Below are 20,741 nucleotides of genomic sequence, written 5' to 3' on the forward strand. Positions count from 1 at the left end.
CTTGAAGGGAAAATTAGTAACACTTGCCCAGTGACTAGATATGGATGGTGAATGGCAAAGAGTGAAAATTTGTGTCTCTAGATGACCAAAAGCCCAGGACAGTCAGACAAGAAAACTGAAAGCATGAGCTTCCTTTGATGGAGAAATAACAAGGTCAATTTATGAACTGTTGAATGTGAAATAGTCAAGTCAAGATGCCTCGCAGGACATCAAAAGGAAACTGAGATAAAAGAGGAGGAAAGAAGTGAAGATAAAGATTAGGAGTCAGCAACACTGAAGTGATAGCTAAACTCACAGGAGGAATGGACTTGCCAAATGCCAAGTGTTGAAAGAGGCTGCCAGTTGATCAATAACTGAACCTCGGAAACGGTGAAGTTAAATCCTGAAGGAGCTGAGATTTCTGTTTAAACATAGTGGATTGACCCTCCCAGTTCATCTGTGCTTCTTGCTAAACCCCACTACAATTTGAAGGTACTAGCAAATGTATGAAGCCACCAGGACACAAGAGCCAGGGAGGAGATGGAAAGTGTTATCCAACTTAGCAGAGCAGAGGGAGCTGAAACCTCCCAGCCTGCAGAGGAGCATACTAGTGAGAAGCAAGCCAAATGATCCCCCCAAAAGCCCAGGAGCCCCACAGGCAAGGGTGTGTAGAGGACGTCGAAGTGTGTTTGTTTATTGGCAGAATGAATGACTGAAGCACAGAGACAGTGAGACTCAGCCCTGAACACGGAGTGTAGGCCACAGTGTGCGGACTGAAAGGTGAGCCTCCTGCCCCTTCTCCAGCAGGCTCCTGCTGGGCAGGAAATTGGAGGATCCTCCTCTGAAGAAACTGAGCTGTCCCAGGGAAAATCCCTGCTGGTGATAACATTTTGGAGCTGGACTATCTCACAGTGCAGCTCTCCTGCCAGCAGAGTCCCAGCCGTTTCACTCAGCGCTTCCGGTGACTCACACTCCTCAGTAGCCAGTAACTAGCAGACCTGAAAGCTATCCCACATGAAACGCAGAAGCCAAAACCTCAGAAGTAGAGACAATGCAGGAAATAGAAGAAAACTTTGCACACACACGCACACGTCTTCAAAGTGATAAGAGCAGAAACTGTCAACAAGGAACAGGCAATCAAAGAGCAAGAACAAGTTGTTGGAAATTAAAAATATAATAACCAAAAGAAAAAGTTTTATAGAGGGGTTTTAATAAAGTCAAGGAAATCTGAACAATTAGATAAAGAGAGGAACAATAGGAGAGAAAAAGTGAGAAAAGTACAGAATTAATTCGTGAGGTCCTATAGCCATCAGAAACGAGTTCTAGGAAGAGAGAACCATGAACCATTCTCCAAAGACAAAGTTGTGTGAGAGTTTTCCTGAATTCTTAAGATGAGTACTAAGTTTTTTCTTTTAAAAAATGTCTTCTATAATAAGGAGAGCGTTAAATGCTGTAAATTTTTTCCTACACCAAAGATGGTATGAAGAGTTGTATGGTCAAAGGCAGAGAGTTGTGAAAGCCATTGAAGATTTTTATATGGAAGAGAAGACGTTATCAGCATCTGTCATTTTGAAAGTTAATTCTGATGGCAGAGTGGGTGATGGATGGTAGGTAGCAAGAAATTGGTAACCGGAAGACCAGCTAGCATTCCATTTTAATAATCCAGGCTAAAGATTTGGGCTACAACACTCATTATCACAGCTTCCATTTATTAGACACCTCATAGGTAATAGGTGTCACACCAAGTGCTTTGGTAGCAATGACAAACTATCTCCTCACATGAACCCTACAGCATAGATATTATTCCTGCTGTCCCCATTGTACAGAACTTCCCAAGTTCACACAGCTAGCGAGGGGTAAAGGCAAGCTATGAAGTCAAACCGTTTGACCCCCAAGCCCACATAGTGACCCGCTGCTTTCTGGCACCCAGACAGAGGAATGGAGCAAAGTTAGCTAATTTGAGAAATGGGCAGTTGAGTAGAGGATTTAAAATCTGCCCTCGCTGGAAACCTAACACACTGCTCTTTAGGGGCCCAAAGGTTATCGTTGCAGAGTACCACATTTTTATATCACTCTGTCCCCAGCATCCCATTGCTAGTGAGTGCTACACCATAGGCGGTTGCTAAGTGTTCATCCCTTCTTGGTCTTTTTCCCCTTCTTTAGAAACTTTGGTTAATTTCTGCAGCCATTTTTGGTGCTGCTGCCCTGGTTTTCTCTTAACTGCAGCATCAACCACATATTCAGTCTTTCTCATCCTATTTCTTGATTGCCTCTGGCTCCACACCTCAGAGTCCCCTCCTAGTCCCCAACCTGGGCTGTCCTGACGGAATTCTAGCCCCGAGCGTCCAGCGTGGTGGCCACCGAACGTATGTGGAACACTCGAAATGCTCTTACCTGACCGGGGGACTGAAGTGTTTGTTTTAAAAATTAATTATTTATTATTGGAAAACTTTTAAATATGTTTGGAACATCTTGGGTATGTGGACCTCCTTTTTCAACTGTTATTTTTAATGAAATCTATAATATTTTAATGTGGCTATTGGGCAATCTAAAATTACATTGTATTGCTCACATTATATTTCTGTTAGTGCTGATCCTAAAATTTATGTCTAAGATGGCTTAGTATTTGCGCTTTATTGCAAACTACCAGATTTTAGATGATAAGTTTTACTAGTTTGTAGGTTTCTTCTGGGTAAACATTTTGAGGGTCTTTTTTGTCTTTGAGTTCTTAGCACCTAGCAGCCAGTACGTGGTAGATGCTCATCATACGCTTACTGAGTGGAAGCCCCTCTTTTGCCAGCCTTTCCCACGTGCCTTCCAACCTTATGCTGCGCTTCACTGTCGTTGACAGTTCGCTTCAGCTGCCAGGGGTGTCTGAGAGCCACCCAACTTGGGCATTTCTAGACACAAAGTTAATAGGGGCTCAAAGAATAAATATGTTTCAGTTTTCGCTGAGCTCAGATGGTAGGGCTGAAACTCAACTGAACAGAGTTCTAGGAGGAGCTAAAGGCAAGCAAAAATTAGTTTTGTGGATTTTCAGCTTTTTTTAAGTATGCATTCCAAAGCAATTATTATGAATTTGGAATTATCATCACTATCATTTCTATTAGCATGGATGGTCAAGAATTGATGTACCTGATTTGTTTTATTTGGAGGATGGATGATTTCTAAAAAATCATTAACCCTAGTAAACCAAGTTTGAGTCTGCTTATTATAATAGGGCTCTTTGTACTTTGAAAAGGGGTGGGTTTTCTTGTTCTTTCTGCAATTGATATGCATAGGAGGAAGAATGCAAAAACCATGAATCCATTCATGAAATGTACTTTTGAAATTATTCACTCATTTTTTAAAAATGTGTGTGTGTGTGTGTGTGTGTGTGTATGTGTGTTTATGTATGTGTGTGTGTGTTTGGGAGGGTAGAGGTAGAGAGAAAAACTAACTTGTTTAGGCATGATTGTCAATTTTATTTCAGTCTACTTATTGCTTTGGATAAACATACTGGAATGCTGCCAAAAATTCAGGTGGCTGAATACTAATTTTGCTGAAATTAGATGGAACAGCCATCCTCTGCCAATTTTCTGTCTAAATATTACGCAGAAATTTGACTCTTGTAAGACATAAATCTGGTCAAAAATAGAGTCCTAATTTTCTAGTTAGTCAGGAAGACCTTCAATAGAGTAATTATTTTTGTTTTAGCTTTTACTTTTTATTTAGAAAAAGAAATCAAAGACAAACGAAATGCAGTAAAAGTTAGTACTCATTTTCCTGATGTAACCAAATGTGGATTTGCAACGTTAAAGTACATAACACGTAGAGCTTTTTCTGACATAAAGCAGGAGTGAGCCTCAGAAAACAATTAGTGCATCTTTCAAACGTACTGTAGTTATTGAATAATTACTCAAATAATGGTCAGTAATGGAATACAAAGGGTTATCTCTCAGCTAATCCTCAAGTAATGGAATTGGTGTATCTCTGATTTTTCTCTGGCCTTCCAGGGTTTAGAAGAATGAGACAGAGTGATTATGGAAACCAGAGGGAGCCACTGGAGGCCACAAGGAAAAGGAGACCTTATCTTAAGCAATTAATCAAGAAACTCATATTGTGGGACAATTATTCAGAGTTAATTCTAAAATAGCTTTAGAGCCCCAGGTCTTGAGATATTTTTTCCAGAATTTTGTCAAGGTCATTTAGAGCACTAGGCTAATCTTACATTAGAATAGAGGTTTGGTTAAAGGTATATATAATTTGTTACTCTGTATCTGGGAGTAGGTGCAATATGAAAACGTAGCATCAGACGACATAAGTGTTGTCATTTTTTACTTTATTTTCATTTAGAACAAGGCCTTGATCCCAAAGGTAAACAAACAGCCTTTCTCAGTGCACATTCTCAAGCGCATCGGCCTGCGGCATCGGTAGCATTAGAGGACAATGCTGAAGTTCTGTAGTTAAGTCGGTCCGCCTCTCCTTCTAAAAGCTGGACAGTGGTGCCAATCGCACGTGCTTGGGGAGTTTTTATTTGTGTCATTTCAATGTGATCGATTTCCTACTGAGTACGGTTAAGACTGACCAGTCATCTTAAGCTTCCTATTACTGTGACTTTTTTCCCATCAGTGGAAAAAGAAAAACCTATTATTTTCCAGTTCTTGGGTTCTTGTGTTTGTCTTATCTGATAGTTTATCTTGTTTATCTGCACCGTGAGCATTTTAAGACCTTTCCTCAGCTTTCTCCACCTGCCTTCCTTGGTCTTTTCCTTTCTCCAGTTGAGCTTCCCGGCCGACACCGGGACGCTGGCCAGTGGCTTCCCTGTCCCCAGATGCTCTATGGAAGCCTGGGCGGGGGGAGGGGGGCAGGGGCAGGCCTGCCTTAGCCCCGCAAGCCCCTCCACGCTGCCGCCCGCAGGCAGGTGTGTTCCCACAGCAGGACTTCCTGAGATGCTTGCAAACGCCTTCATCACATGGCTGTGTCCGGCTCACGAATCCGGTCTCCACTGTGCGTTCCACAGTGGCCCTTTCCCTCCCCACACACATTATCCTATTTCGTTGTCTTCCTCGCACTTAATCACTGCTAATTAATCTTTGTATGTGTTTGTTGCCGATCCACCGTACTAGTAAAATCCGTGAATAGACAAACCTTGTCATTTGTTTACTAACTTCCAAGTTGCTGCCGCACGCAGACCAGAATAAGCATTTGCCGGGTGAGCGAATGCACGAGGCTGCCTGTGCCTGGTGGTGCTCCTTCCCCGACTGCCCTCCTGCTCTGGCCCCGGCTCTGCGCTGAGCTGCTCCCGGGTCGCCAGGAACCTTATTCGTCTTCTCTACAAAGCTGCTAGAGTAATCTTTTTCACAACAATTTTAGAACTATTTTAGAACTACCAGTGACTTCCCATTACCCTTCAGTAAGATCCAGACCCTTCGCTGTGATCCGCGAAGGGCCGTCTGCCTCCCAGCCGTCTCACTCATCCGCTCGTGCCTCACGCCCGTCTGCGTGCTGTTCCCTGTGCCTGGAATGCTCTTCCCCTGGCTCGTTCCGGGTATTCCAGTCTCCGTTTAATTAATCGTTATTCAGATAGTTGGTTCCTTCTGTTCTAGAAGCTGGCCTTCTACCCTGTCAGCACCTCCCAGTTGTCATCTTCTATTCCTTTATCCTCTCTGTCGATTTCGTAGCACTGACCATGAATCATAACATTTTTTATGTATTTGTTGGCTTTTCTTATATTCGACACAATGGAATACTCCCTAATCGTTGCAGCTCTTCTTTCTCATACCTGGTTATACTTTCTTCTCTGTGTTCTTTGTTCTTTTTTTTTTTTTTTTTTTTTTTAAATCTCTTCTGGTTTCCTTCCAGCTCACTGGCTGTCCCCTCTCATTCTCCTTCTCCAGCTCCTCTTCTCCACTACACAAAGGTTTGGCTGTCCTGGAATCTGTGCTTGGTCCTCTGCTCTCTCACTCTGTGCATCCCGCAGGCCACCTTCAGTGCCCGGGGCTCCAGCCGCCAGCAGGCCGCGTGGCCTGGCTGGTGGGAGCTTTCCTTCGGCGGGTGGGAAGGCCCTCCCTGGGTCAGCTGCTGTTTTAGACCCTGGGAGCCGCAGTCTCTGCCCTCATAAGCTTATTACGTTTAGTGGGGGAGACAAAAACAGCAAAGCTGACGTATGCTGCGGTGGCGGCGGGGAGGGCAGTGGGGATAGAACAGGGCGAGTAGACTGCGGCGTGGAGGCGGTCAGATGGCTCCTGAGGGGTAACATTAGAGATGTCAACAAAATGTCCAGCAGCATGAGAAGACCTGGGGGAAGAGCACGCGGCCCCCTGGGAGAGTGCGGGACGGGCCTGGCGGCTGGAGGAGCTGGGAAGGGCCAGTGTGTTAGGAAGAGGGGCCGAGAGGGAGCAGAGGCAGGGCCAGACCTTCTGGGCCCTTCCAAGCTGGAGGAACATTCTGCACCCGGCTGGCTATTTCTTTGAATTAAACTAAAACGTGTCCCAGTTTGGATCTGGAGAAATGTCTTGCCAGATACAGTCACAGTGTTATAGTTCATAAAGCACATTTATTCTTTTCATCCAATGCTTCTAAGTACTGGAATTTCTTTCAATTAAAATCTTTTATTGAAATCAGTAGTCCTTAAAAGTACTTGATGTTGATGAGTATATATCCACATAATTATAAACAGTTAATCCTCACGGGCAGATTCTGGTTTTGCAAATTTGCCTACTCACTAAAGTGTGTTTGTAACCCCAGAATCAGTACTCACGGTTCTCTCACAGTCGTTTGAGAACACGTGCTGAGTGGCAAAAAATTGAGTCACCCACCACGCACATTCCCAGCTGAGGTCGAATGAGGTGACACTCTGTCTTCTTTTTTCAGCTCTCATACTATAAAGAAGTATTGTTTTCTTGGTCTATTTATTATACTACCATATTTTTTGCATTTTTGTGCTTTTTGTTGGTGATTCCCCTGTTTAAAATAGCCCCCAGGCACAGTGCTGAAGTCCTGTCTAAAGCTCGTGGAGGCTGTGCTGTGCCGTATGGAGAGAAGAGCGTGTGTTAGACAAGCTTCTTTAGGCATTAAGTTACAGTGCTGTTGGCCAGGAGTTCGATGTTAGTGAATTAACAATGTATCTTAAATAAAGCATCTATCTTTAAGCAGAAACACATATAAACAAGGTTATTGATCAGTTGATGAAAATGCTGTGACCAGAGGCTCAAAGGAACCTAACCCTGTATTTCCCCTAGGAGCAGTGGTTCAGTTTTTTGCTAATGCAGTGTTCACTGCAACTTTACAGACCATAACTACTGCAATAACAAGAAGTGACTGTACATGTATATGTAAATACAGAGTTAACATGCTGCTACGTAGCAGGCCACCCCAAAATTCAGTGGTTTAAACGGTGACTGTGTATCAGCCCACAATTCTGTGAGTTGGCATTTTGGGTTGTCTCAGCTGTGCGGTTCTTCTGCTGGACGTGGCGGGGCTCCCTCAAGTTTGTGATCAGCTGGTGGTTCCTGGCCTCACTCCTGTGTCTGATGCTTTGGCTAGGGCTCTGGGCCGTGCACCTCTCGTCACCTGGCAGGCTAACCTGGGCTCATTTGTGGCAGAGGTTGCAAGGTTTTCAAGAGCAGCAAAGAGCAAACCTCCACGTGCAAGTGCTTTCCAAGGCTCTGCTCCACCACATTTGCCAACTGTGACCCACTGGCCAGAGCGTCACGTGGCCACCCAGATCCCAGTAAACCCCACCTCTTGACGAGAACTTTAGTATCCCATTCAAAGGGCACAGATGCAGAGAGGGGAAGAATTTCTGTACTTTTTTATAGTCTAACTCCTATAGTAAACACTTTTGCTAGGTTCTTTACATACTTTGTTACTCAAAAGCCAAAGCGATAGTACTTTCTGTTAACCTGAACTGGCATAAAAGGAATTTGAAGTTCAGAAAGATTAAGTAACCACATAGCCAATAATTGGCAGAGGCACATCATACAGATCTGGATGATGGCAAGGTTTTTATTCTTTCTCTAGTGTTTTGCCTTCTGATAGATTTGCCTAATTTGTCTTTTTCTGGGGTCGGGAGGGACAGCAATAAGATTAGTTTCGTCAGTACAGGACAATACCATTGCCTGTCTTGAGAAAGAAACTGTATCCTATGCATAGTCTTACTATTGTAGTAAGTTTAAGAAAATCATGATAATAATGATTTGTGAATGTGTGGTGCTTGATCATAAATTTGATTTGCGGGAAGGACTTATATCCTGGGTAGGGAATCTTAGTTGTAACAGAATTGATTCTGAAAGACCTAAAGGAAGATGATTAAAATATTAGAGATATTGACATTGTCTGAAGAGATCTACTTGTATTTATTTCTTGTAAAAAAAAAAAAAATCCACGATATTACCATAGCTAGGCTCTATTAGGCTATTGTAATCATAGTTGAACCAGGAAGGGTGATTAACGATAGCAATTTATTGTATCTGAGGAGGAGAGAAAATAGGAGATGTTGTCGTTATCATAAATCATATCATAAATAACCAAAAAGAAGCACTCAGAATGCTCGCGTGGTGTCAGCAGCCAGCCTTTTCAGGCACGTTAGCCCAGGATGTAGCCATAGAAACCCCAAAGTCATATTGTTATCTTAGTCTTGCTGCAGTTATGTGATACAACAGTATTAACATATAGATTAGGCCATTTATAATACTAGGTGTCATTTCAGGTTGGCTTGCTTATATAGCATTTTAGTTTTTTATTGTGCAGAGTGTTGGTGAAATAGTGCTTTTTTACAGGTCAGTGTGTATATAGGTATTTATAACACATCATCTTCACTCTACTCTCCGTTTATTGTGTTATTGATTGGTTGTATGTATGAATTGTCATTGCCTAATTGTCTCGTCTTTGCTAGTAATTTCATTTTTTTAAGCAGATAGGTTTATTTTAAAACTACATACTCACTTAAACACGTGGAATTGTGTTTTAAGGGTCTTATTTCTGTTATGTTATAGACAGGACAATTTTAAAATATTTTGTAAGGAGATGTAGATGGAATTAATTTTTTTAGCCTCATTTAGAACTAAAAGATAAAATGATGAAGTGGGTTAAGATTGCTTTTCACACCACTGCCCTTCCTCCTTTCCCAGGCACCTGGTGCCTGTCTACCTGTCATTTCCCACTGCCCCAGGCCCCTCACAGCAGCAAGCCACCTGAGCCTCAGCCTCCTGGCACAACCCTGTGTTCTGAACCATTGGATCCTCAACATGCCGTCCGATTCTTTCACCTACGATCCATTTTCCCAGTCTCCTCACCTCAAAAAGTAGGACAGAGTTGTTCATTTGTTAGCCTCATTGTCTTAAAAATATTTTCACAGCAACATGTTAAAGATACTGCCTTTATCCAAAGACAGAATTTTAGGCACTGCTGCATGTTGGCCAGTAAGATATCAGTCTCCCCCGGACTAGCTCTGTCCTGCCCCTTAGGTCCTCCCACATCCGTGGTCAGCCACCTGTAGAGGTGGCCCTAATCATAAAGATCTTCAGCTCTTGAAGTAGGCGGCCAGATGTCAGTACTTTTATTTTGCAGATGAGAAAACTTAGGTCTTGGGAGATTAAATGGGGGGTGCCAGGTTGAACTGTGGCGCTGGGAACAGATCCCAGGTGTACTTTCAGTCCGGTTGATTCCCTGCCTAGTCAGCACTTCCATTTCTGTCCTCGTAACCCTTGATGTGGCTACAGTGTACCTTGTGCCGATCCCGGTCCTACCACGTGCACTGATGTCCACAAAATGTGGTTGAGTAAGGTCAGGACACACGTCTTATTTGACTTTATCTTCCTAGTTCATATCGTGCTTAACCTAGTGGCATTCACAGTTCACTCAGTAATAGGTGAATGGATGAATTAATGAGTTTCAGTAGCATTGAGTCACTTCAAGGAACTGGTTACAATAAATATACTTGATATTCAGACAAATAGATATTTTTTGAAAAAAATATGCATTTTAAAGGATCCTTCATACTTGTTAATAAAGAGGGAAATCTATTATAAAAACAGTAGGATGAATAGACTGGTCAGCAAATAGGCCAGGCACAGTGGCTCTTGCCTGTAATCCCAGTACTTTGGGAGGTTGAGGCAGGAGGATCACTTAAGGCCAGTAGTTCGAGAAAATGGTATAGAATTTGCATCATGATTGTAGAAATTAATTTCTGCATGTATATTTTTAAACAATTATGAGAAATCTAGCTTTGAATACATTAAAATTTTGGTGAAATATATGCAGATAGCATTTTATTGTCCTTTTATTTAAAGCTTAAAAATACAAGTATATTTTCTGCTTCATTTGAGAACATGCCACTGAATTTTAAAGTTGCATGCATCTGTGTAGTTAATGAGATAAAAAGCTTTCGTGCCATGTGCAAACAATTTCCTTTTTTTCCCTAATGTCTATGAGCTTTTTAGATTATAGTGTTTCTTTAAAGGCATTTACTATTCTAGTTAAAAAGATATTTTGTTCTAAGTCAATATTTATAGTAGCTTAGAATTAACCTCCCCAAATCCTTTTGGTATGTTCAGACCTTATTGCCTTGTTTTGTTTTTGTTTGAGAAGTTTGGTAAAAAAAAGCATGTTTTTTTCACTATTCTTCAGGACAATGTAGGAAGTATGGATTATTTATTTGTATTAATAAAGAAGGAAAATTGGAATGGAGTTTGTAGTGTCCTGCCCCCATCAACATTTGTGAAGTTTTTAAAAGGTGGACATTAATATGGATACATGTTGTTTGTTTTATGTGATTAAAAAAGAATTCGACAGTTGTTCTGCAGTCATACTCTCATGCATTTAGGGTACAGGAGCATGATATCTTCTACTTATTTTCAAATAGTTCCCCCCAAATTATAACATAATTATGTAATTATGTATAATTATAAAATTATTATATAATTATGGAAGGCGAATGTTAATCTAGGTGAAGGGTATTCATGACTTCTTTGTAGTATTCTTACAACTTTTCTATAAGTTTCAAATTATTTCAAATTAATAAGTTAAAAAATAATTTTATAATGAAATGTTGACTTGGAACCATTGATTGTTTAAATGAGAAGTTACCTCAGAGAGCATCTTTGTCTCCCTGTTTTTCTGTCCATTATGATAAGATGCCCTGCGACCGATTAAATGTCTGCTTTAAATTGTATTTCTAACTGCGGTGATGCATTTGCACTCTCCTTCATACTATTTGATGTCGTTTCCTTTTTTGACTGGTGAGAAAGCGTCTTATACGTGCAAAACATTTGGCGGAGTGAAAAAGTTCCTTTTTACCATGGCAGTTTTTTACTTTGGTTGAATAGTAACATTCACATTTTAGTGACTCTATTTGAAAAAAATATGAAAGAAAAATAGAGTTGTTTTAATAGTGGACGTGACCCTTTACCAGTCAGTTAACATTTTTTTTAAAGTAGGTATTTCCACACTGGTTTAAGTGTGATTCTTCATGCCTTTGTTTTTGTTAGTGTCTGTTTTTTTCTCCTAGAAGTATAGAGGCTATATCATAATTTATGCTATTCTTTGATGAGTGACAATGCTATTAATCATAACACATAATTTTGAATAAAGTCTCACACAAGGGAAAAATAAATCAAATGTCATATCACTGTTAACTTTAGCCAAATTTTAGCACAAGTGGAAAAAACAACTCTGGTTTTGTGCATAATTCCTAACTACTCCTTTAGCAACATGTTCATTAATATTTATCCAGAACTATCTCCCCTTACTTCAATATCCATTATCCTTGAAAAGTCTACCCAACAGCTCTCAGCTGCTTCCATTGGAGGATGGAGTTATTAGGGCCAGCGGCTGAGGTGACATCCATTTGACCTGTAGATGCTACCTCTGCACTTGTGCTGTTGCTGTGTGGTTTTACAGAGATTATGGGGAGGAGAGTTGTTTTTTTGCTTTTTATAATCTTCTCAAAAGGGTTGTAAGGTTAACTTTACAATGTGTATCTCTGTTATTGACCAGTATTATTATTCAGAAGTTTGAATACTTACCTCTAATTAGCAATTTTCACAATGCTTTCAAGGTAAATGATGCTAACGTCCCCATCTTCTAGATCAAGGGTTAGGGTTAGTAGGGCACTAAGGAGTTGAAGAACTTGTTTAAAATCTCACAAATAATAATCAGTTTTCCTTGAACTGGTTTTTTTTTCCTCCAGTATTTGTTTATCACATAGGTACAAAAGAGTCCTTTCCTCCAGTTTCAAAATACTGCTGCCCAGTTGGTGTCACTGACTAAATGTTCATCCAAATCTGTGTCTCAGCATCGAGCTAATAGTCATCGCCCTCTGTTTCCTTATTTCCTGTTTCTGTCGATCACTACACTAATCATTCACCAGGGCTCAGAGCCTTGAAACTGTTCGAGTCCTTCCTCAACTCCTACACCCGATCACTTATCAGCTTCTACCCACCCAACTCCAGAGCACCACTTAGCTCTCTTGCTTGTTTGGTACCACTATTCTAGTCCAGTCCATGTTGTCTCTTGCCTTCGTCTTTCCAGAAACCCCTCACTTGCCCCCTCTCCCTTGGAGTCTAACACCTCCCATCCCATCCTTCATGTACATCCCTGCCAGGGTAGCTTTCCCGGCATATACCCCAGTCATCTTCTTCTGTTGTCCAAAAGTCTTCACTAGACCCAAACTACCTGTAGAATAAAGATCATGTTCCTTTTTCTGGAATTCTAGGATCTGGATGCAATTTTACTAAACTTACTTTCCACTGCTCCCCATCCTGCACCCTACTTTCCAGACAAATTAAGTTATTTTCTGGTTCTTAAGCACTTCCTGTATTCCACCTCCATCTCTGTGTCATCTGACCCTTCCTCTTGGACTTGACCACTCCCAGTCTCCAAGATTCCCAAACAGCACGTAATCAGTCCAGCCTGCCCTGCGTGCTTGACCTTGCGGTGATCGCTCTCTCCTCTGGCCTGCTGCAGCACTTTGTCTGTCTGTGGCACTAACCACTCTCTGTGCGCTAGACACATCCATTATTCCCCTACTAAACTGTGAGCTCTTTTAGGTTATGATTTATTTCTGATTTATTCCAGTAGCTCTTTCAGCCTTTATCACTGTGCATTATATGTGAATATGTGTGGAAAGAAATAATCTGATCTTACAACAACTCAGCCAAGGAGGCAGGCAAATAACATTAACTCCTTTTGAAAGGTCAGGAAACAGGCTCGAAGAGGTTAAGAGATTCCCTACAGCCTGTTGCTCTGTAGTGCCAGAACTCTAGCTGAAACACCACTGTGTTTTGAATGCCTAAGCCAAATGTGTTCCATTGTACCGTGCCACCTCTGCGAGTTGCTCACAGCAAACAAGCAAAGGAGAAGACATAGCAGTATATGAAATGTGTCCAGAGAATTAAAATTTGTAACAAACACCCTAAAAAAGTTTGCCTTTCTGTCATTTGTGAGGGCAGTAGTCATATGATAACCCATCTCTTAATTTTCAGAGGGGGTGTGTATGTGTATGTACACGAGAGGGAGGTGGAAAGAGAAAGACACTGTCTACCCACGTAGGGAAAGAACCAAGTAAGGAAACAGGAGAAGACAAACAGGAAATGCATAGCAAACTCCAGACCCCGAGGTTAGGGCCAGACCCCTGGAAAGGACAATAATCAGTCTGCACACCTGCTGTCGCCGGTGGCCACTCCTAAGGGGATGATGGTGCACCAGTTTCGAAGACCCACGAAAACTTACTGCTTTGCTCTCTAAATCCTGTAAATAATTTCCCTTCTCTCCTAGAAATCATGTTTGAAATATTGTTTTACTTCGTTAGGTTTTGTTACAGGCAGTAACACTTCTTTTCTCTTCCTTTACCAGAGGAAGAAGAGGAGCAGGTGCCCACTGACGGGGGCACCTCAGCAGAAGCCATGCAAGTGCCCCTGGAAGAAGACGACGAACTGGAGGAGGAGGAAGTTATTAACGATGAGAATTTCCTGGGCAAGAGACCACTGGACAGTCCTGAAGCGGAAGAAATGCCCGTCATGAAGCGGCCGCGGCTGATGAGCACGAAAGGGGACACGCTAGACGTGGTGTTACTGGAAGCTCGAGAGCCACTCAGCTCCATCAACACGCAAAAGATTCCCCCGATGCTGTCTCCGGTGCACGTGCAGGACAGCGCGGACCTCGCCCCCGCCTCCCCGGAGCCGCCCATGTTGGCTCCCGTTGCAAAATCACAAATGCCAAGTGCAAAGCCGTTAGAAACCAAGTCATTTGCCCCTAAGACAAAGACTAAAACTAGTTCTCCAGGACAGAAGACTAAATCACCTAAAACTACCCCGTCACCAGCCATGGTCGGAAGTCCTATTCGGTCACCAAAAACTGTATCCAAAGAGAAGAAGTCACCAGGACGTTCTAAGAGCCCCAAGAGCCCCAAGAGCCCCAAGGTTATGACTCACGTCCCTCCAGTACCTGTCAGGCCGGAAACACCAAATAGGACTCCTTCCGCTGCAATGAGCGAAAAAATCAGTAAAGAGGCTGTCCCGGTGAAACCCCCGCAAACACCCGCCGATGCCGGGAAACTGAGCAACGAGAATCCGCCGAAAAGGGCCGCTGTGGCCGATAAAACCATCGACGACTCCATCGATGCTGTGATCGCACGAGCCTGTGCTGAGCGAGAGCCAGATCCTTTCGAGTTCTCTTCTGGGTCGGAGTCCGAAGGAGACATCTTTACCAGCCCTAAGAGAATTTCGGGTTCGGAGTGTACCACTCCAAAAGCTTCCACTTCCGCGAACAATTTCACGAAGTCGGGGTCCACTCCCCTGCCCCTTTCGGGCGGGACCTCCAGTTCTGACAACTCGTGGACGATGGACGCCTCGATCGATGAGGTTGTCCGGAAAGCCAAGCTGGGAGCGCCTTCCAGCATGCCCCCCACCTTCCCCTACATCTGCTCTCCTTCCGTGTCCCCGCCCACCCCCGAGCCTCTGCACAAGGTGTACGAAGAGAAGACCAAGCTGCCTTCATCCGTGGAGGTAAAGAAGAAATTGAAAAAGGAACTGAAGACTAAAATGAAAAAGAAAGAAAAGCAGAGAGACAGGGAGAGGGAGAAAGACAGAAACAAGGAAAAAAGCAAAGAGAAGGACAAAGTGAAAGAGAAAGAGAGAGACAGGGAAGCCGGCAAGGAAGCAAAGTACCCTTGGAAGGAGTTTCTTAAAGATGAGGATTCAGATCCCTACAAGTTTAAAATTAAAGAATTTGAAGATGTCGATCCAAAAGTGAGATTGAAAGACGGAATTGTGAGGAGGGAGAAGGAGAAGCATAAAGATAAGAAAAAAGATAGAGAAAGGGGCAAGAAAGATAAAGAGAAAAGAGAAAAAGAAAAAGTTAAAGATAAAGGGAGAGAGGATAAGATGAAAGTGCCACCAGCCCCTCTGGTGTTGTCCCCAAAAGAAATGGCCCTGCCCCTGTTCAGCCCGGCCGCCGCCAGGGTCCCGGCCATGCTGCCCGCTCTGGCGCCCATGCTTCCAGAAAAACTATTTGAGGAGAAAGAGAAACCTAAGGAGAAAGAAAGGAAGAAAGACAAAAAGGAGAAGAAGAAAAAGAAAGAAAAAGAGAAGGAAAAGGAAAAGAAAGAGAAGGAGCGGGAGAAAGAGAAAAGAGAAAGAGAGAAGAGAGAAAAAGAAAAGGAGAAACACAAGCATGAAAAAGTAAGCAGTTTCTCATTTTCGGCACTTTCTGAGCAAAGTCCTAGTGAAAAATGCAGGTAAACAGAGCCAGCAACTATATCTGTATTGGGGATGTAAACCGCCCATCACTTAACTGAAAATATGTTTGTAATGAGGTTACAAAATTTAATTTTAACTCTGAAAACCATAAACTTGTAATCAAGCCCGCTGTACACTGGAAGATGTTAAAAATTCATAGCTTAAGAGGAATCTAATCACAGACTATAAACTCTCTATTAACCATACTAATCCCTGGTAGTTTTTAAAAATCTGTGATCTTAAACCGTGAATAATATTTTTTGCTAATTATCAAGTCTGCTACATAATATTTCGTACCCAAACATTAGATGCCCGAAACAGAAAGCATCTGTTTTTGTGAGTGCAAAACCACAGCACTCTCTTTAAGAGGATGGCAAGGCCCGTGGAAGGGCTCGGTTTTCTTGTTGGTGAGCCATTTTGGCCTGCATTTAGGATTATGACTGTCTACAGAGCTTTCATTAGCATCTCTTATTCCTTCCATTTTCTGCTTTCGTAAGATTAGGACACGTTTGTGAGTACCTAGGCTCATCTGGCAGCCTGGGTGGTGGGCAGAACGTGATTCCACGTAGCGGGAATGTTTTCCCACGTAGGTCGGTCAGCCTTCGTGGAGTACAGCCCGAGAGCCGCTGGGGACCCTGCAGTTCTGTAAGAAGCAGGACCTTGGTCCTGGGCAGGGGGTGTGACCTCTGCTTTTGTGGCTTTGCTTTCCAGTCCATGGTTCTCTGGGTCATGGACGTTGACTGGTTGATTTGAACTTTCTAACATGTATCTGTTGGTGGGTTCCGTCCCTAGAGCAACCTTAGAGATCCTTTCCCTGCTCTCTAGAAGCTATGCTCTTTGTTTGAGCTTGGCTACACAATAATACTCAGTACTTTTGCCCACATAATAAAATATGATGTATTTGGCCTACAGCAGATAGGATTAGCAATAATTGTGCAATATTTTTTACTTCAAACTTGCCTGGAAAATTGATTTAGCTGACAGCAATGATGTCAACTCTCACGTTTTTCCACCCAACTTTATTCTTTCTTTGTCCTCCTGGGGTCTTCTAAAATAGGAGGAAGTAGAATGAAAATTCTGGTTATCAATAATTGAACATTGACAAGTTAACAAGACACAGAAATCCAGCTCTTATTTCCACTTAAAAATCATTTTATCATTATATTATTATGTTATTTTTATACGGCACTTGTCAGGTTTTAAAGCACATCCACACACCTTATTTTCTCCCCCAACACAACTGTCACGTAGGTCTAGCGGGTATTATTATCAACATTTATGGATGAGAAAATGAGCCTGAGAGAGTGACTTGTCCAAGATCAAGATCACACAACCAGCAAGAACCAGGTCACTTACAATGCAGAGACTTTACATGTTGAGATGTGTATTGTTAGAGACACTGCCTGACAGTGATTAGGCATCTGTCCGTCATGTGCCTAGTAACCTGGCCGCTGAGTCCTCAGTGAATCCAACAGGGTACTGTTGCTTTCATCATCATCTTCGCTTCGGAAAGTCAGCAGAATTGTTTCAGCAGCCGTCGTGAACTTGAGCGAAGCCCACCAGGTTAGGTTCGTGACAGCAGTCCGTGCCTTTCCTCAGCATCGGCCTGGCTTTGGAAAGGAAAGTTCCTCAGACTAGCTTGGTGGGAGGCAAAGGCCCTGTCACTAGTAGCACAGATTTCACCCAGCAGAAGACGACAAGTCCTTGTATCAGTTCTGATGGGTTACGGATCAGAGAAGTGGCAGAAGATAAAAAATTATAAAAGTCAGTTATCTTATAAGACCTTCAAAAATAATAAATAATATTGCCTATAGAATTAGACCTGAGTTCAAATTCTGACTTGCATGAAGTTGGGCAAGTTGCTTCTACGAGGATTTCGTGAGATACCATGCCAGCAAGACGTGCTTGGGACTGTAACCGACTCGTATGTAAATGCTCACACATGGAGACGGTGGTGGCGGTGGTTCATTTTGGATCAACCTGTAAAATGTAAGAAAACATAGAGTTCACTACTAGCTAACCTACGTCAATATGGTGAGTCAGCTGCTATTAACAGTTTTTAAAAATTATTTCTCCTTCCTTGGCATGGTTTTAAATTTTAGCCCTTTATACGAACAGGAAAAAAGCAGGCCCATGGTAATGGTATTGCCAAAGAATAGAAATTGGGATGTCAACAAAAACAATAAGAGTTGTCTTTTTTTAACCCCACTTAATCTCCCCAGTATCAAACCGTATGAGTAAGCAAATATATACCTGAAATGGGGTTACAAATGGTGCAAGAATTTTCTTGGGTATCCAGAGAAATAAGGCAACAAGGAGAAACAAAAATGAGGCACATGTAAGCTGCCACAAGAAAATATCTGCTGTCCAAAAAATGAAGGCCACAATTTCATCCTCCCTTCGTGTCATCCTGAGCAACTCTGGCAGCCATTGACCCAGACCAGCAAGCAGGAGCGGGTGTTTTTCTCAAAAGAAATCCCGGCTGGGCACGGTGGCTCACGCCTGTAATCCTAGCACTCTGGGAGGCCGAGGCAGGAGGATCGCCCGAGGTAGGAGTTCGAGACCAGCCTGAACAAGAGCGAGACCCCGTCCCTACTAAAAATAGAAAGAAATTATATGGACAACTAAAAATATATATAGAAAAATTAGCTGGGCATGGTGGCGCATGCCTGTAGTCCCAGCTATTCTGGAGGCTGATGCAAGAGGATCGCTTGAGCCCAGGAGTTTGAGATTGCTGTGAGCTAGGCTGATGCCTCGGCACTCACTCGAGCCCAGGCAACAGAGTGAGACTGTCTCAAAAAAAAAAAAAAAAAGAAATCCCACATTTGTTTTGCCTGCTTATAAAGTTTTTACCAGCCGTATCCACATTTATCAATACCAACAACCAATACAGATATCGTTAATTAAACAGGAATTTGCATTGCAGGTGGAAGGGACTTTGGCTTTGGAATCCAGCAGATCTGGAATAAGGTCTAGGACAAGTGTTTTAGCTTCTTTAATCCTTAAGCATTTCACCTTTAAAGTAGCAATAATGATAATAACGCTGAAAATGGCAAAGCAGTGATAGTTAACATTGAGTAATCACCATTGCTAAACACCATGCTAAGCACTCTGTATACGTTTAATTCCTTACCACAGCCCTCTAAGGTACATACTGTAATTATTGTCACTTTAAGATGAGAATCTGAGACGTAGAGAGATAAATAGATGTGCCCAAGATCACACACCTAGTAAGTGATTGAGCGGGAGCCAGAATTTCAGCCCCGGCTGTCAGATGCTATAATTTATGGTCCTTACCCCTGCACTTTCCTATACTGAGTTAAAGATGGGATAGGGCTGGGCGCGGTGGCTCAGGCCTCTAATCCAGATACTTTGGGAGGCCAAGGCAGGGGATCGCTTGAACACGGGAGTTAGAGACCAGCTCGGGCGGCACAGTGACATCCCATCTCTATAAAAAATAAAATAAAATAATTAGCTGGGTGTGGTGGCACAAATCTGTAGTCCTAGCTACTTGGGAGGCTGAGGCAGGAAGATTGCTTAAGCTCAGGAGTTCAAGGCTGTATAGGCTATGATCACGCCACTGGGCGATAGAGTGAGGCCCTGTCTCTAAAAAAATAAATAAATACAATTTTTGAAAAAAATGGGGTGAGTGGAATAATGTGTGCACGGCATCTGGGTGAGTGACGCACCATCAGGAGGCCAGATCATTTGTCTACTAGTGGTGATAACCCAAAGAACGGCGATTTATTCATGAACGTTAGTTCCCTTTTGTGGGCAGTCATCCACCTCAGCGTTGGGACTGTGGCCTGTCACTTACATAGAATAGAGCCACACAATTTTTTTCTAAAAGTCACGTTAAGAGCGATTATGTTGACCAGTTGCAAATATAGCCATAGTAGTTTTAGCCGCGATAAACCTAAGAGTTAGTACATTTTAGGGCAGTTTAAAATTTTTGTTAAAATATTTGTTTCTGTGCATGACAGCGTATCTATTGCATGACTTCATTTATTTCAGACTGTTGATCTTTGGGGTTTAGATGAGTGTGCAGGATTATTTTAATTCAAATTCCCCCTTGATATTTTAAATGTTTTTTGGAGAGAAGATCATTGTGAAGTGTTTTTGTTGGTGGAATCGGACAGTTGTACCTATAATCTTAAATAGAAGGTAAACCAAAGTCCATCTGTCCAACTTGGGAATATGTTTTTATATTTTAGTATACTCGTACTCAAATATAATCTGGAGAGGAACAGTAGAGTTTCACCCAATAAACGATGACATCAGCACCTGTGCATAAATAGGCTCTGTGCGGGCCCACAGAGAGCGTGGGCTTTGGCTGTCCCGCTGACCTGGCTGGACCTTCTAGTTCTGCCTCACCCTCCTTTTTCATCACCCTCCCTTGACCTCTCGGACTCTCTGCTTCCTTCCTCTGTCTCCTTCCTCCCATTCAACACCAGCAAGAGACAGCATCATTTTAAAGTATAGATTACCTCTGCTTAGAAACAGTAGTTTCAGATCTCCTCTAAGAATATTTTGGCTTAAAACGTCTTCTCTTCTGCCTTCTCATAGAAAACATTAAATGATTAAATTAAATGTGTCATTTAATTGAGATGGGTAGATGACTATGACAATTCAGAATTTTCTTAGAAATAATAATGTTGATAATCAACCCCTGCATAATTGAGAGTTGTTTATAATGGAAAACCCATAAATTCTATGAAGCGTTCTCAACATTTTTATCCTATTGATTGATAAATCGTGTTACTTGAGCTAACATTGGCTATTTTTTTTTTTTTTTTTTTTTTGAGACAGAGTCTCACTCTGTTGCCCAGGCTAGAGTGAGTGCCATGGCGTCAGCCTAGCTCACAGCAACCTCAAACTCCTGAGCTCAAGCGATCCTCCTGTCTCAGCCTCCCGAGTAGCTGGGACTACAGACATGCGCCACCATGCCCGGCTAATTTTTTTCTATATATATTTTTAGCTGTCCATATAATTTCTTTCTATTTTTAGTAGAGATGGGGTCTCGCTCTTGCTCAGGCTGGTCTC

General features: G+C 42.4%; 1 protein-coding gene across 1 annotated transcript in view; it reads left to right on the top strand.

Moving 5' to 3' along the window:
* TAF3 (TATA-box binding protein associated factor 3) overlaps positions 1-20,741 on the top strand; it is a 128,641-nt gene that overhangs the window by 77,488 nt on the left and 30,412 nt on the right. Inside the window, exon 3 of the mRNA XM_069458649.1 lies at positions 13,816-15,641. Coding sequence (XP_069314750.1) covers positions 13,816-15,641 — 1,826 coding nt within the window. The remainder of the gene's footprint in view (positions 1-13,815; positions 15,642-20,741) is intronic.

This window comes from Eulemur rufifrons, chromosome 25 (genome assembly GCF_041146395.1).
Source record: "Eulemur rufifrons isolate Redbay chromosome 25, OSU_ERuf_1, whole genome shotgun sequence".
NCBI lineage: Eukaryota > Metazoa > Chordata > Mammalia > Primates > Lemuridae > Eulemur > Eulemur rufifrons.